This window comes from Chrysemys picta, chromosome 4, assembly GCF_011386835.1.
Source record: "Chrysemys picta bellii isolate R12L10 chromosome 4, ASM1138683v2, whole genome shotgun sequence".
NCBI classification, from domain to species: domain Eukaryota; kingdom Metazoa; phylum Chordata; order Testudines; family Emydidae; genus Chrysemys; species Chrysemys picta.
The window spans coordinates 75,322,758-75,340,835 of NC_088794.1; the positions used below are offsets into that span (position 1 = coordinate 75,322,758).

At 41.8% G+C, this 18,078-nt stretch overlaps 1 protein-coding gene across 49 annotated transcripts in view; it reads left to right on the forward strand.

Annotated features, from left to right (window-relative positions):
- The window catches only part of CD44 (CD44 molecule (IN blood group)), a 106,704-nt gene extending 89,045 nt beyond the window's left edge, over nucleotides 1-17,659 (forward strand). For all 49 annotated transcript variants that reach the window (XM_065592705.1, XM_065592720.1, XM_065592708.1 and 46 more), the window contains 3 exons: nucleotides 2,308-2,406; nucleotides 4,266-4,344; nucleotides 8,630-17,659. In XM_065592705.1, coding sequence (XP_065448777.1) covers nucleotides 2,308-2,406; nucleotides 4,266-4,344; nucleotides 8,630-8,846 — 395 coding nt within the window. In that variant the 3' untranslated portion in view covers nucleotides 8,847-17,659. The remainder of the gene's footprint in view (nucleotides 1-2,307; nucleotides 2,407-4,265; nucleotides 4,345-8,629) is intronic.
- The last annotated feature ends 419 nt before the right edge of the window (nucleotides 17,660-18,078 follow it).

The window sequence follows — 18,078 nt, forward strand, 5'->3', positions numbered from 1 at the left end:
ACTTGCTTTTCCTATATAGTCATGTTCAGCTGTGGTCTGACATCATAAATATGACTGATCTTTTGCCCAAAAGCCACAGTGGGATAGTGAAACCATACACTGAAGAAATCCAAATACATATTTGATTCTTCACAAAGAAAGAATATGGTTAAGTTGTCATAAGATGAACCTCACAGAGGACCCTAGTGCCCCTGTCTGTCTACTTCCTGCAAGTGTCTCCTATGGAGGGGATAATCTGGGCCTGTGATGTTAAGTTGCATAGTTGAATCCTAGATGTTGTGAATATTTATGTGGTGTGGATAGTATAGTTCTAGACAACTAAAATCTTTAGTAAATAGCTGGGCTTTATTGCTATACAAAAGTTAGCGGTTCAGTTCAAAGGGGTTTTGTGGATGGAGCATCATGCTAGGGCCTCTGATCAGGTAACAATGTCTCTTGAAGTCTGTGGGTACCCAATCCACCGTAATAGTTTAACCATCTTTGTCTGTTTTCTTGGAGATCAGCTCAGCTCCACCAGATGCTAAATTCAGCGCTCAGTTCTTGTTGCTGGGCTATGAATTTCCCATGAGATAGCATGAAGTAGCCCATCAGACATAATTAAAAACATCTGGAGGTTTCATGAAGAGCCTGTTAACAGCAGAAAAAAAATGTGCTTCTTAGTTGTGTGTTTGCCAGCTATTATTAGGAAATGAGGTCAGAGATTTTGGCCAGAGAGGAGTCATGAAGTGCTTTGAAGGATGAGGGGAAGTTTAAACTGGACAAGGGAGAATCTATGAGGAATTCAAAGGGTATATAGGTGTGTGTGGCGGGGTGGCTTGACTGGAAACGGGCACCAATGTGGGGATAGAGGAGGCCAAGATGTTACCATACTCAAGAATTAAGTTGATTGGTGCATGGCCCAGCAAATGTTATTTAATGAGAAATAGGCCAGAGTGGGGGTATGTGGTTGAATTGCAGACCTAATTCAACTTCACAACTCAATGTCAAGATTGTCTTCCAGAGGCTTCACTTCTGGAACATGAAACTTCTGTGAACTGTAACCATATCAGCAGCTAAACATAGTGCCTAGGGTCTAGAAGGACCATTCATAAAACCAGCACCAGCCGACATGGTGATCTCCTGGTTCAGCACGAAAGAGATACCTGCTCCAAGCTTAACCCACTGGACCTATCTCTATAATGTGATCAGTTGATGTCACTGTAGCAATGTTTGTGATCTTACAGACTGATTTGGCTAACCAATACCAATGTAAAATCCACATATAGCATGGATTATAAACTTACTCTGGTAAGTAAATTGCTATGTGGCTGACTCCATTTGATTTGTGAAATCATGGAATCACTTGGGTCCTAGTCAATCCAGTTCTTCTTTTGCTCCCCAGACAGAAGGCTTTGAGAGTGCTGAGAGGACAGCGTGCTTGGCCTGATTGGAGAGAGTACCTCACACGTTGCTCAACAGCATAACCGCTGGTTGTTTAAGGGCAGAGTCTCATCCAATATAAGGCCAGAAAGTACTTGTTGTAGGTGCATGATGGTGATAAAAAGACAAAGGGATCTATCTGCAAGTGGGCAGAGGACAATCCTTCCATTAGGAACAACATTTTGATGTTTGAGACCTCTTCATGATAGTAGCTATCACATTTAGAGCTGGCCAGTAAATGACAATTCTGTTTCATGAACATTTGAGGTTTCCAGATTTGTTTTTTTGTTGCATATTGGAATGAAAACAAAACCTTTAGAAAGTTTTCATGAAACAGATTTGTGTTGAAATCTCCATTTTTGGATTTAAAAGGTCAGGTTTTCAATTTCCCTGTCTCGCTTTCTCTCTCTCTCCCGGGAATTGACCAGACAGTCCTTCCTGGACCTCAGAAACCTTCCTGTCAAAAATTTCATCAAAATCAATACCTTTCTGCAAAACATTTTTATTTTGATGAAACAGCATTTTTGAGTGGAAATTTTCTGAACAGCTTCACGTTTTAACTGAAACAGTAACATGATAAAAAGTGAAAACCGCCCCAAAACAGCAAGATGCTATTGTTGAGAAAAATGAATCATATTATTCAAGATAACGAGGCCAGCCCTAGTTATACTGATTATGAACATATTTTGATGAGCTGTGGGCTGTGCAACGTTTTTCTATGCTACTTTAGTATGAGATTTTGCAGTGTAAACTCCTTCTTTCTGGACTCAAGGTGAACTTTGTAGTCATATCATCCTTTTAATTGTGAAAGGGCAAATTTGTAGTTTATAGCTGCCTGTTAAATATTCTCTAGGCTTGTTGGTCATAATGGATGTTTTTGTTGTCTAGGTTCTACACTTAACAAACACGATGGCAGAAGAGCAAATCCATCTGGACAGGTCACAACACCAAAAACAGCTTCACAGCCGAGATCAGCCCAAATACCAGGTTGGTATCTCAAGCCATTGCCTTTGACAGTTTGATCACAGAAAGAAATGGAGATGAAGAGGGTATTATAGGAGATCATAGCTAATCCACATTCCTGCCAATGCATTCGGTTCTTCAACTCTGAAGCAAAATATTCAGGACACTTGGAAAGGTGAAAGAAGAGATCTAGAGCACTGGGAGGTTCTACATATGTGGCAGATGCTTTTTCTAATATATTATCTACTACGTGTATTATTATGTGTTAGAAAGATATCATACCAGATTCTACCTCCATTGTATCATGCCCAACACAATATCAATGGAAGTAATCCCATAAAAGTAGCTTCACTGTTGGGCCTAATTTTGATCTCACTTACATTGGTATATCTCCACTGACGTAGTGGATTTACTCTCAATTTATACTGGGGTAAATGAATTCAGAATCAGGCTCAGAATTTACAGTCCGTGTCAGGTTCTCATGGAGTAGCTCTATGATGCAATGTTTGGATTGTAAACAGTGTAGGGGAATTTATTAACTGGGAACAAATAAACAAAAAAGCCTTTCTCTATTGTTTCCAGATTTCTGCTGGTATGATCCAGTTTTTCTGAAACTAAAAACGGAGGGCAAAGTTGACCTCAAAATGTCCCCTTAAAGCAGGGGCGGGCAAACTTTTTGGCCTGAGGGCCACATCGAGTTTCGGAAATTGTATAGTGGGCCGGTTAGGGGAGGCTGTGCCTCCCCAAACAGCCAGGCGTGGCCTAGCCCTGCCCCCTATCTGACCCCCTCCCGCCCCGCTTCTCACCCCAATGGCCACCCCCCGGACTCCTGCCCCATCCAACCCCCCTGTTCCTTGACAGTCCCCCCCAGGACTCCTGCCCCATCCACCCCCCCTCCCCTGTCCCCTGACAGCCCCCGGAACCTCCACCCCTGACTGCCCCCTGCCACCCCATCCAACCCCCCCATTCTTGACTGCCCCCCCGGAACCCCTGCCCCATTCAACTCTTGTTCCCTGCCCTCTGACCTTCCCGACCCCTATCCACACCCCCGCCCCCTGACCACCACCCCGAACTCCCCTGCCCTCTATCCAACCCCCACATTCCCTGCCCCCTTACCGTGCTGCCTGGAGCACCAGTGGCTGGCGGTGCTACAGCTGTGCCGCCCGGCTGGAGCCAGCCACGCCACCACACAGCACAGAGCACCAGGTCAGGCTGGGCTCTGCAGCTGCGCTGCCCCAGGAGCTCGCAGCCTGCCCCCAGAGCATTGCGCCGGCAGCACAGTGAGCTGAGGCTGTGGAGGAGGGGGAACAGCAGGGGAGGGGCCGGGGGCTAACCTCCTGGGCCAGGAGCTCAGGGGCCAGACAGGAGGTCCCGCAGGCCATAGTTTGCCCACCTCTGCTTTAAAGGTTTAGGAACTCTTTAAATGGCAAAATGAAGAAAAGTGTAGACCTTCCACTTTGCTTTTAAGTCACCTCTATTTGCATATTGTTTCAGATATCTCAAAAACAGGCCTCTCTGTCCCACTAAAGAAGTAAATGACTAATTCAAATCCTTTCCCCCGCTGTAGGCCCAATCACTGTCTCACAGTACAGAGTTTCCAGATGTTAACATTCAGCAACAGTTTTGTTTAATTTGACATTCACATAATTAAATGTATTTCTCATTCACATGCTCAGTGTAACTATCAGTAATGTCTTAGCACAGTTTTACTTACACTCTTGTGTTAGTACCATATTATATTTACATTCTTGCATATTAGAAAAAACCCTGACAGTAACGGGAGAGGTGTATTGTAAACGAATGCAAAAGTGTCCACATTCCTGCTATTGTGTCAAATTGCAAATTAGAATAGGAGCTAAATTATTTCCCAATTCCACCCACAGAATGGCTGATCATAGTGGCTTCTCTTCTGGCGCTGACATTGATTCTGGCAGTCTGCATTGCTGTCAACAGCCGGAGCAGGTAAAGAAGCCCATTTCTAGCTTTGGTTAGAGGAGGTCATTGTTGGAGAACGTGCTGCCTTGCTGTCTTTATTGTTGAGAGACCTATGAAGCTTCTGGTAGCTTTGGAAAAGCACAGAGAAGAGTTTCTGCCACAGTAGCAATCTCTGTGAACAGCACACCTCTTCTTTTGTGATAAACAGTAGTTATCAGACATTGCTGAGGTTTAAGGCTCCGGTCCTGTGTTGCGCGCTGTGCAGTGAACCCTTGCACTTATGTGGAGCCCTATTGAAATCAGTGGGTGAATGGGTCATTATTGTTGTTCGTTTTCACAGTGACAAAAACTGAACTTATGCATGGCAGAGTAAGGAATAATTTCTCTCTGTGTTTTACATACTAATGGCCTGATCCTGCTTCCTCTGAGGTCAATGAAAGTTAATAATATGCTAGATGGATGTGAACAGAAGCATGTAGAGTAAATAACAAGGTGGTCCCCAGGTTAACTAAATATAAGTCCACTGTGTGTGTTGCATAGGCCACAAGAGTACAATTACTCTGTGTGATAAGCCGTTTACACCCCATCCAGAGGACTGTAGAGACAGGATTCACCTGCTCCCACTAGCTAAAGAAGGGTCACAGCTGCCAATCCTGATAGCAGGAGTTTGCAGTGAGCCTAGCTGGATCAGCTGCAGAGAATCAATTCCCCAGCCCCTCCAGTAGACTATAAAAGGGTTCTGCTGGGGGGAATTTGAAGCTGGTGCTGATAACTGTTGGAATGGTTCTTTAGTTAGAAGGCTGGAATTGAGAGAAGAATTGAATTGGGAGGGGGAGAAGGAGGTCCTTTGGAGCTTGGCTGACATGAGCCACAGTTTTGACCTTTGCTTTAGGATTGGTTGAGGGAAACCCTGTAGTAAGCAAAGGGTCTAATAATTTAGCAGAAATCTTTTAAGTATTCAGAATATTCCTTGGCAGTGTCAAGTTCACTACTTTTCTTCCTTGTTCTCTTAGATTATAATGTCCTTTCTACAGCACCATCCATATGAGGCTCTCAAAATGCAAACATTAGTGAAAAATAGCCTCACAACACCACTGTGAGATAGATAAATGCTATTTGCCCCCATTTTACAGATGCACAGAAACCGAGGCACAGAAAGGTGACATGACTTAACCGAGTTTAACCAGGAAGTCTGTGGAAACCAGGTCTCCCTACCAAAGTCCTAAACACAAGACTGTATTTCTTCTCTTTTTAGTAGCTGTTCTGAGGTTTACTATTATTTGTTGGTAACAGATTGCCACTTTTATTTTAAACTTGAATTTTCCATCAGTGCAAATATTCTCATACGCTTTTGTCATGGTACACAATGAGCTACATTAATTCCTGGTTTCCACTGACCCTCCTCAAAAGCAGTGATTCCCTCACCTCTGGGGCCAGCATGCCCAAGAAAGTGAGTGATGCTTAAAAGGGAGGAGACTTAGCCAGGTTGGCCATTGAAATGTGATCTCCACTAGCAGGATACCATAGTGGAAATTAAAGCTGGAGGGAGGGAACCCTTGATTAGATCCTCTCGCAAACTAAAGCAGGCTTATGTGAGGCAGGGAAGTGCAAATTGGGTGAATTCAGACTGTGATTTGAGGGCCAGGTCCTCAGCTGGTGTAAAATGATATAGTTCTGTTCAAGTCAACAGAGGTGGTGCTGATTTACACCAGCTGAGGTTATGGCCCTATGACTATATCACATTAAGTGTGCTCCTTGATAGTCTAGAGAAATTGCTACTCAAGGTAAAACACACAAGAATCTACAACCTCCATCTTGTTAGTTAATCTAGGAATTATAGTGTGAATGTTATGTTTATTGATTTGTGTCACTCTGCTATGTCTACAAAGCTGAGACTGCCTTCTTCTCCTCCCTCTGTTTCCCCCCACCCCACAAATCACCATAGAAACAGACAGGTCCAGCCATGATCAAATACAGATAGAATCTGTCCAGAAATGAAACAATCTGGAAGCTATAAATTATTAACTACTTTTTAAAATTAAAAACATATTTTTACTTTGAAATTCAGGGAGTTAAATGATACATACAGCATAATGCTAGGTGTGTATACACACACACAACACACACCTGCTAATTTGTACTGACTGGGAGGCAAATTTTGTGAAGTAGGAAGGAGGGGTCTGCTCCGACACCCATTGAAGTGAAGGGGAATCTTTCCATTGACTTTAAGGGACACTGGATCAGGCCTTAAGTTAATAAATTCAGGTTTTTAAAAAAAAAATCATAGGTAACTTTTTGCTCATTTATTTGACAAGTGTAAATTAGTGTTAATTACTTACAGTAATTTATACTACCTAATAAGTATACTGTAGAATATTTTCTAAAAATTGTAAGTCTTAGAAATATGAAAATAGTAATTTATGATCTCACAATAGCAACTTTGTTGTGAGATCTTTGCTGAAAAGCAGGATGGAGTAAACTGAGGGTTTTGTGAGAGAGTTGTTAGAGAGTTAGAAAGTAGAATTTGGAAGGCTTTCACACATATATTTTTAAATGACCAGCTAAGTTATGATGTGTTTCCAGTATTTAATTGAACTTTAACCAACCAATCACATATAGTTTCATTCTCCTTCTCACACAGGCTGGTCAGGAAGTATATATTGTAATGCTTCAGAATCCAATTTTCACAAGAAATCTTTGACTTGCCTAAAGCACCGAAATGTTCGATGAATTGCTCAAGAGACTGAGCCTCTCTAGTTGGGAGGTTTATGTGCCACAGAATGTCTTAGAAATTCCAACCAAAGAAGTAGATCATTTTGGTGAATAGGGGATAGCTTGATCTTATCATTTAAATTTTCCCTTTTTCACAATTCCTATGTGGGTTATATTTTGAAATAGTGTGACCCAAAGCTCAGCATGACTTGTGGAACCCCAACAAAATGAATGAATATTTTATGTAAAGAATACGCCTTCCGTCTGAATAGCCTCTCCACAATATTCATGGATTGTGGAGGGTCCTTCTGTCCACAATCCAGGATGAAATGCTGCACATTTCAGATATCATTTTGGAAAGAAATAATGCTCTGCCTCACATCCCATGGAATCCCATTACTGTATAGTATTTTCTCTATTGGTGTTGTGTGGGAGTAATTCAGGGCTGAATTCGCTCACATGTGTTGCATAATGTAAACATGGTGAATTGAGACGAGACGGATCTGCTCTCAGTCACATTGGCTAAAACAGCTGTCGTATGTCTGTCTGGCAAAAAATATATATACTTGATTCAAACGAAAGATGGAGAAATAATTTAACTGCCAAATTAGTAGTTCAAATGGAATTCACTTAGCCAAAGCAGGAAGCATTTTAAAACACGTTTGCATAAACATTGTAGTTGTTTTCAAAGAATAGTGCTGCGTGTTTAATTAATTATATTTAACTGTGCAACAGAACCAGAAAGCCAGTTTAACCACTCCATGAGATATCCCTGAATGGTATAAAACCAGCACAGCTAGCTTCTATGCCACTCCTCCTACAGCATAACACAGGGTGTGTTAGGGGGAAGCAGTGGCTGTTCCCACCCCCTTTTTTCCAGAGTGCTGATGCAGTATAATGCATGTCAGCTGACATATCAACCTTTTGGGGCCATAGTCAGCAGGTATAGTTTGTAGCTGTACTAAGGCTGCTCAGAATTACATGAGGGATTGGTCAGCATAGAACCAGTCCCAGGATCAGAAAGCCTCAAATGACTTATTTGTGATCTCATCCTTAGCTGCATTCAGGACGCAGCTGAGAATCTGAAGCATAATATCTAAGACCAGTCTTTATTTTCCATCCTCAATATAGCCTTTAACAAGCCAAACTGTTGATGATAGCATTGTGACCCCTTCCATTACTGTCAGCATGGTTCTAGTCCTGACACACTAAAAAGAGAACAGAAGAGAAAAGTGACCCTCTGGGATAACTGGAGATAGGTTGGAACCCTGGATCCAAATATTACCAGTTCCAAATGTTGAACCTTTGGACCTAGTTCTAAAAATAACTGAGCAATATATGAAGGATGGGATTTTCAAAAGAACTGTGTTCCCACTTAAGTCGATGAGAGCAGAAAAAGGGCAGTGACGGATACTTTTGGATATCCCACCTGAAAAACTTAATATATCCACTAAAGACAAAAGCTTTATGTATTATATTTTAGCTTTTCTCCATTGACAGACTCAAGTTTTATTTCCTTTGCCCCCTTTCTTGAAAATCTGTTCTGTATGTTTTGCTTCCCAGTTCCATAATCTCATTTTGTGTTGCTTATTTTTACTAGATGTGGGCAGAAGAAAAAGCTAGTGATTAACAATGGCAAAGGGTCAGTGTCAGACAAGAAGATGGGTGGACTGAATGGAGAAGCCAGCAAATCTCAAGAAATGGTGCACTTGGTAAATAAACAACAGCCAGATAATCAAACAGGACCCTGTGACGAATTCCTGACCACAGATGAAACGAAAAATCAACAAGAGGCTAACATGAAGACTGGGTTGTAATAGTGTCTCGATCGAGAGTTGGGGAAATCAAAATCACATGGAACTGGGCCTGGAACTCACAGATGCAATGTGCTACTGACGTCTTTTGAGCATAATTAAGCATACATTTTATTCTTCTTTTTAATATTTTTAAAAATCAGGTCCAAATTTAAAAAATTGACATTGCTTTCCGATATAAGCGCCTGAGACTTGCATAAATTTGGCAGTTCCCATTTCCTATCTGGAAGACACTTATATGTAAGGAGGGATGTTAGTTGAAATCATATTTTCTCCAGTTGCAGCACCTTCACTAAGTGGAAATTCAGAAATATCTAGTCACTCCATCTCAAAGGCATTTATGATACTAAATTTACATGGTATGAGCATAAGTGAGGAATAAACATCTAGAGAAAAATAGAGTTAAAGAAAAAAGGGCTTCTGTAGAGTTTTTATTACACCAGAGTTTTTTAAAATCACCTTTCAGCCCTGTGGAGTTTGTCAGGTGCATTCAGGATCTACTGGTATAGGCAAACTGTGACATTTTAGAGTGATTACAGCTAGGGGCTACAATGAGAGAACCCCAAAAGGACAAAACTATTTAGCTCTATTTTTTAAATGCCCATGCATATATAATGTCAATCATTTTTATTGGGGTGAGTGGGAAAAGACATGAAAACTTGAGCTGATAAGTAATAATCTTCTATTCTTTATTATCTTAACAATCTGTGCAGTTATCCTTCAGTTTCAAAGCTGTCTGTTGCTGTCCCCCCCCCATCAATCATATTTTGAGTATGTTCCCTAGTGAACCTTGTTAGTTAAGTTGACAAATAAATGCAGTGACCACAACTCAAACACATATTTCAAAATCTAGCAATAGGAAATGATCAAATAAGATGGCAATATTTTGTTTCTTGCAGAATAGGGCTTTATCTATCCCTGCTCTCAGATTTATCAAAAGATGTTGAGCTTAGCACAACCTGTTTTTCCCCATAATTGTTGCATGTTACACTATCTTGCTGATATTTTAACAGTCAAATTAAAATTATGTGATGTTCTCTTTTGGATTCTACTTCATCCATCTTTTTGTTTAAACTCTGCTTATTAAAAATGCCAAGAGAAATATTGTTCACTTGTTGAAACAAGAAGTTGGAAAACTGCATAAAGATCAAAGAAAATGAAAGAAAACTATTCCAACAACATAAAATAGCTGCAGCTGTATTGCCACATGATTCCCTCCCCTTTACATTTATGTAAAGTATTTGTGTAAACTAAGATGGCATCCAGTACCGTACACTGAATTGATTGAATATATTATCAGCAAGAAATCGAATTACCAGCAATAGTCTAGCCAACTTCACTTTAAGGAAAAATCTAAGTAAAAACAATTCATTATGAAATTATAATCAATGAGGACCCTATGAACCATTGGATGGGAACTGTTAAATGTTTAGTCAGTTAAGCAAAATAGTCCCATTCACTGACCATGGATCCTTAATGAACTGAGAAGAGCCCACTAAAGTCATTTATTTTAATTTCCTTTTTAAAGAAACTTCAGCAGTTAAAATTTCAGCTAGAATTGTCTAATATTGTGCTTTATTCATACCACTATGCATGAAATTGCTGAGGTTGTGTTTCTCAATGTAGATCTTTAGCAGCTCTCCATAAGTGTTTGTTTAATAACATACTGTAACTTGGTAACATTTCTCAGGCAGATTGCCATGGGTGAAATTCACCCTTGTGCAAGAGGGCCAGCAAAGCATGACTTAATTTGACTGCTTAAGTGGCATATGTGCTGGCCCACTGAACAGGGATGTTTCATATGTAGAAAGTCACACATTCGTGGGCTGTATATGATCATACGCTTTGAAGTCAATGGAGTTATACCCGTTTACATCATCAGTAAATATGGTCCAATGTCAACATTCTCATCCCGTCATGAACATACATAACTCAATTATGCTATGGGATATTTGTTTCCTTCAGACATTTTTCATTCCTGAAGAAGTTTTTGACAGTGTTTTCCATCAGCCATTGTAAATCAGAATGGTCTCTTGAAGGATGCATTTAAATAGGCACTGTGCATAAAATTTTATCAAAGCAGAGGGTCAGAACAAGGCCTATTCACCTCTTGAATCCTAGCTGAACATAGGGTCTCTGCAAAGACCTCTTTAAATACAGGCTTTGGCATTTTACACATTCGAATTCTTACTCTAATCAGGAATATACCTATTTAGATTTAATGGGGAAATCTGCCATCTCCTTCCCAGATTATTCAATTTCAGTATCTAGTATGGCAAGGACATCATGACTTGACTTCTTTGGAGGTTTGTTTTTTTATTGTTTTGATAAGGTGGCATGCAATCTCTCCTACAGAAGCAGTGCCATTATTTTATATATGCAAAAGTGATTCATATTAGATGTCATGTGCCACATGTATAATTAATTTGCATTATAGTTTCAAAACTAGATTGTCATTTCATGCGTATAACAATTGTTTGTACTGAGGCGGGGTTTTTATTGTTTGGGGACTTTTTTGTTTATCACAGAGCACCCTTGATATATTTGTATATTTATTAACAGATTAATTAGAAAGAAGAAAGAATCCTCTCTAAATTTTAACCAGAAACATGGAAAAAAAGTAAATTGAGCTTCCAAAAATAAATTTGATTCTAAATTAAGGGAAAAGATAAGACTGGCATTATTATTAGCTAGGGGTTTTTTTTTGTTTTGCTTTGTACCAGTGAGCCACAGGTCTATTTACATGGTTGTAAACCTTAGGCTACACCCAGCTGAAACTGCCTGTACTCTTGCATGCTTTACTAACATTGTGTGTGGGGTTTCCAAGCATTCATTCATCTGGGAAAAAACTCAGTTTGCCAGTTTGAAATGGGTGGTTTGGCTTCTCTAGAAATTGGAGGATGAGTCCAATTCTCATCTCACCTAGAGCTGAATCCTGTAAGATGCTGACCTCCCATTGAAGTCAGTGGCCGTTGAGGGGGCTCAGCACTTAATGGAATCAAGCCCTTACATCTGTGTCACACCAGTGAAATTCCACTAACTTAGATCGATTTGGTGTGTGCCTGGGCCCAATATTTTTTGCAGGCACCACTTAATTTTCCAGTGAGACGGGTTTAACTCAGAAAAAGCAAAGTATAGGACAACCTTGTAAGCAGCATATGGTGTTCAATTACCTCAAACAGTGCTGAAAATAAGAAATATAGCCATTACTTGAATTTACATGGAAAGGTTATCTAAAGCATCTAGTGTATTAAGAGCGAGAGGTGACTATAATCGCTCTCTTTCTGATCAATGACTTCACCCATGTTTTCTGGATGATTTATAAAGAACGGTTTATTGAAGCAGAGAAGTGAGAAGGGTTACATTATGGTAAAAAGCTTTATGGTAAGGGAGTGTGTTAAATATTCTCCAAAAAGTCAGTGGGAATCAGAATTCCAGTATGATATTTCTATGTTTTTGCTGGCATCTCAGGGATGTTTTGTGTGTGTAATTTGACAGTAACAAGAACCTACCCCTGTATTAAGTAGTTTGGAAGGATTTAGCATGCTGATGGAGACTTTCAAAGAGATCATTACCAGGGCCCTGATTACCACAGAGTAATGGAACTGTGCAGCGACAGAGACTCCCGCCTTGGTTAGAGGAGTGCTTAATTAACCTTTCAATGTCTCCAGGAAAGTAACTATTTCCCTCTCAGAATTAGCTGTGAGACCCAGGAGACTTAGGGCTTGTCTACACTTACCAGGGATCAACACTGTGGCGAACAATGCACTGGGGGTCGATTTAGCAGGTCTAGTGAAGACCCATTAAATTGACCACAGATCGCTCTCCCATCAACTCCGGTACTCTATCAGAACGAGAAGAATAAGGGGAGTTGACAGGAGAGTGTCTCCCATCGACACAGTGTGCTGTGGACCCCGCAGTATCTAAGCTATGTCGACTTGAGTTACATTACTAACTAGGGCCGGCTCCAGGCACCAGCTTCTCAAGCAGGCTCTGGAGAGGAGCGGCACGTCCAGGTATTTGGCGGCAATTCGGCGGACGGTCCCTCACTCCACCTGGGAGCGAAGGACCTCCCGCCGAATTGCTGCCGCAGATCGCGATCACGGCTTTTTTTTGTTTGTTTTGTTTTTGTTTTGGCTGCCAGCCAAAACCCTGGAGCCGGCCCTGTTACTAACATAACTCATATGGCATAGTTTAGATTGTCTTTCCCCCGTAGTGTAGACAAGGCCTCAAAGAACTTCATTGAGCCAGCAGTTGGGGGGACTATTTGGATTTAGATTGGCTTCTTGGGGGAAGTTATTCAGTATTGCAGCCAAAAGCTTTTACTTCATCTTAGTAAGCTACTCATGGCTCCTACTACTCTAGTTGAAGTTGATTAGACTGAATTAGATTTGATACTTTATATTTAGATAAATATAGACACAGGTGATAGATCTGGATACTGATTAGCTTTCTGATATAGGGAAGAAAATGTTGAAACCAAAAGTTGCCTGTGGTGAAATCATGCCTCCATTGAAGTCAGTGACAAGTCTTCCATTCACTTTAATGGAGTAAGGTGTTTTGGGGAACAGAGCTTAATGTGATTAGGATGGGAGACAGAATGCTGTAGGCAGCAAGAAGTTTGTGAGATAGTTAAGAGAAGTGGTGCAGTGAGAGTGAAATCTCTGTGTTACTCGCTGGGAAAGTCCCTTCACCAGAACTGGTACTTAGCAGCTGACACTTGAACATGTAATTCTAGGCAAAAAAAACCTGAACTGATCTTTCCCAATGAGCTTTCCTCCCACTGTTTGTAAGCTGAATGTGAGATCTCTCCCACTCACAGCTCATCTAGTTATTACTATGCCAGGTGGCAAGCAGTACATACCCTGTGCACATGTCTGCTGTTAAGAACAACTGCTTTCCCTACTCAAAATAAAGAAAACCAGAGTGTGAATTTGGCAAAGAGGACTAATGATGCCCTTTAAATATGGTTCAGATTATACTTTTGTCTTCATTATCTCTATTTAAAGCTATTGTTAAAGATGTACTTTCCCAGTGTTTAACACACAGCTTCTGGAACTGTCCATGCCAATACTTTCTGGCACCCATTATTATGTTTTTAAAGTTTACTCAGGCTAAGCAGGTTTGTGGTTGTTGGTTTTTCCCTTTTCATGGAGGAATTATGGAGTTTTACCAGTTAACATGGAATGAAAATCCACTTTTGTATGCATGTACCTTGCCCACATTCAAGTCAGCTGTGAATATTGAACATTTCCCAGTATTGCAATTTTTGGAAAGTAGTGATGATAAAAAGTTGCTGTTTATTAAAAGTGTCCTCAATCAGAGGTGGCCTCCTGCCCTCAAGAACTCTGATTGTTTTTCAAGGGGAAAGGCAATTGAAGTCAATGAAAGCTCTACTTTTGTCCTTACAGTCAGCATGTGTTCCATGGTCACCTGGAAAACATCTAAACCATGGTATTTGCCTGTAAGCACTGCTTAAAGCAGTATTTCTCAAACTGGGGTCACCGCTTGTGTAGGGAAAGCCCCTGGCGGGCCGGGCTGGTTTGTTTACCTGCCGCGTCCCAGCTCCGGCTGATCGCGGCTCCCACAGGCTGCGGTTCGCTGCTCCAGGCCAATGGGAGCAGCTGGAAGCGGCGCGGGCCTAGGGACTTACTGGCCGCCACTTCCAGCAGCCCTCATTGGCCTGCAGCGGTGAACCGCGGCCAGTGGGAGCCGCGATCGGCCGGACCTGCGGACGGGGCAGGTAAACAAACCAGCCTGGCCCGCCAGGGGCTTTCCCTACACAAGCTGCAACCCCAGTTTGAGAAACACTGGCTTAAAGGGAAGTCACAATTTTTTATTATAAACTTTTCCACTCTTTTCAGATTTTCTGGGGACAAGTGAATCCCTTTTATCTAATTTCGAACCCACTGGAATATGGAGGTTTGAAAGTTTGACGTAAACATCACTGAGTTGTGCTTAGGAAAAAAGGAATAGAGAAGAAAATCCAATGATAAAATTAAAGTGAAAATTGATGAGAGATCAGAATGAAAACCAAAGGCAGAGAGACAGACAAAAGGAACAAAGAGGGGAGTGAAAAAAATTCTCATAAAAAATAGACCTAGTTTTAATGCCATATATAGGGACCTCATTGTGCCAGACTATATTTTTGGAAAGTTCCTCTATTCCTTATACATAGCAAAGACTTTCCTCTACCCAGGAAAATTTTTTTTTCAAATAATTGCAGCATCACTGGAAGTATGTATTTTAATTTTCAGGGAAATAAGACTTGTGAATTAAAATTGGTTTTGAGTACCTTGTAAAGCTCAGTACAATTGTTTTAAAAAATCACAAAACTACCCTCCATAATGTTCACTAATCCCTATTTCTCCAGAAACAATTAGAGTTTTTGCTTATTCCCTCACAAGCTTTGAGAGGAAAATAATATTTTAGCCATTTTAAGATAGAATTGTGAAGTTAAAAACCGTATATATTTTTGTATGTCATTTAGCAGTTTGTTTCTTTTGGATTGCTCGAAATAAAATTTATTGTTTCTTCAAGTGAAAAGGCCAAATTCTGATCTCATTTATGCCTTGATTCAGGAAGGCGTGTAAACATTTTCTTAGCTTTAAGTGAAGAGAGCAGATTCTGAAAAAAATGGTTCACATTGAGCTTAATTGTGGAAATGGACAGGTGTGTATGAACTGGGGATGGAATGAGGCATCTAATGTTTTCCTTACTCGGTTTACCTATCGCTAACACTGCCGTAGAACTAAGCTCCCCTGCCCTGTGTAGCTTTAAGGGTCTAAGGTAAGATAAGATTACAATACCCAGACACACTCAGAGTTCATGCTGAAATAATGGATCATGGAATAACACCTTGATAAAAGTGATCTATTATCATTTATTCACTCTCTATCAGGGCTGGCAAGCAGGTGCTTGGGGCAGCCACTGTGGAGAGGGGCGGCAGGTCCAGCTATTCGGCGGACGGTTCCTCACTCCCGCTCCGAGCGAAGGACCTTCCGCCGAATTGCCGCTGCAGATCGCGATCGCGGCTTTTTTTTTTTTTTTTTCCGGCTGCTTGGGGCGGCCAAAACTCTGGAGCCGGCCCTGCTCTCTATACACCAGGAATGAGAGCCTGGTTCTAGCTCTGGCCCCTTTATACCAGGTAAAGGGCCAGGGTGTTGTAAAGGGGACCTAAAAGCCCTGGTTCTGTCTGGGAAGAATTTGTTTGGTGCAGAAATTGAGGCAGACAGCCATAAGGCTGCCCTCGGGTGATCCTCTTGTAAGCAGGGCCGGTGCAAGGAAGTTTCGCGCCCTAGGTGAAACTTCCACCTTGCCCCCCCCCCCAGCCCTGCAGCAGCTCCCCGCCCCCTCTCCGCACTGAGGCGCCCCCTCCACGGCAGCTCCCCCCCCTGCCCTGAGGCGCCCCCCCCCCCACGGCAGCTTCCCCCCCGGGGAGCCGTGCGGCAGCTCCCCACCCCAGCTCACCTCTGCTCCGCCTCCTCCCCAAGCACGCTGCCCCCGCTCTAATTCTCCTCCCCTCCCAGGCTTGCGGCGCCAAACAGTTGATTGGTGCTGCAAGCCTGGGAGACGGGAGAAGTGGAGCAGCGACCGTGCGCTTGGGGAGCGGGTGTAGGAACGCTGTAAAAAAAATTGGGGGCACCGCTTTTTGGCGCCCCCAAATCTTGGCGCCCTAGGCAACCGCCTAGTTTGCCTTAATGGTAGCACCGGCCCTGCTTGTAAGTACTGGCATAGGGAGCATGGTGGGGTGGGTTTGGGGGCAGGAGAGGTGTATTGGGAGTAGAGATTGCAGGCACGGGAGGATGCCAAAAGTTAGACAGGCCTCCAGGGCTAAATTACGTTTGGGGGCTCCTCCAGCTCTCAGAGCAGCTCAGGACCAGGATGGTGCAAAGTTCATTTTAAGCCATCTTAGCTTCACTTCCCCCTGGGTTGTGAATTCTGTGCTGCTCCTCTTAGAAACTCTCTCCGGGACACCAGTTTAGTAGTAGGTTTGAACTTCCTTACCTACCAGAGCACAAGCAAGTTGGGTTAAGAATAGAGCTTCAGCTGAATTTTCTTGCATTTGTTGGTTTAATTCGAGCCATTGGCATTATTTTCTCACACGTTTTTTTTATTTATTTATTATTTTTTTGGGGGTGCTTTGTTTGTTTTCCATCACTAGCTTAACCTAGAAAATACTTAGATAGTTATCAGTGACCCAGTGACCCCATTTTCTCTGCAAGCAGTACAGTGAATGCAGGCCTCACGCCTTCTTTCTACCGAGAGCAGTCAGGGCTGAACTTAATACTTTTTACTCCTGTTCAAACCTTAAACCTGGGGCTGTATTTACAGCTTTTGTCCACCTCCCCTCTGGAACAGAAAGCACTTAGCTCAGGGCTGCTGTTTCAGGTTTCTGTCAGTGCCCTCTCTGTGGCTCCTGGGTAGAAAGTTTCCACTCCCAGCTTGCAGAATGTTCCCTACTCCCCCAAGTTGACAGTGCTTGCCTTAGCTTCCTTCAGTTCCAAGACACAGTGTTCCCAGCAGACATTTGCTATGATTCCGCAAACCCTGGGAGTGGGAGGGAAAATTCTTTTTTGCAAGTGCTCTGGATTAGAACCCTAAATGATGAGAGCCTCACCACAAAACTCTAGAGCAATGGGTTGGTTTGTTTTCCTTTTCAGATCCACAAGAGATTCAATGTTTGAGCTTCAATCATGCAGTGACGCTGTTGTGTACAAAACCTGTACTTGTTTGTTGTAGTTTGCAAATGTGGATGGTTTTTTATAATAAAAGATCTGTTCTCAAATTATTAATAAAAAAAAAAGCTGTTGTTATTTGACAGAATTGGCTCATCTTATTCACCAGAGGAAAAAGTGAAATTTGCAGCTAGAAGTAAGTTTCTTTTTCTCCTCTTTCCTTTTCTTCTTCTTTCTTTTGCGATTCATTTGCTAACACATCTTCCATTAGCTCCAAAAAGTTGTGAATGAATTCTATTTCATTTTTCTAAAAGCCAGTGATATAAACAGCAAAGTAGGTCAAAAATCACTTGTTCATAAGAGATTAAATTCACCCTTGTGCAGAGGGGCAATACAAGGCCTTATGTCCTGAAAACAGGGTGTAAATGGGATTTAATAATAACACCAACTAGCTCTGATATAGCACTTTTCATTTTTAGATTTCAAAGTGCTTGACAAAGGAGGTAAGTATCATTATCCCCATTTTACAGCTGGGGAAACAGAGGCATAAGGAGGGA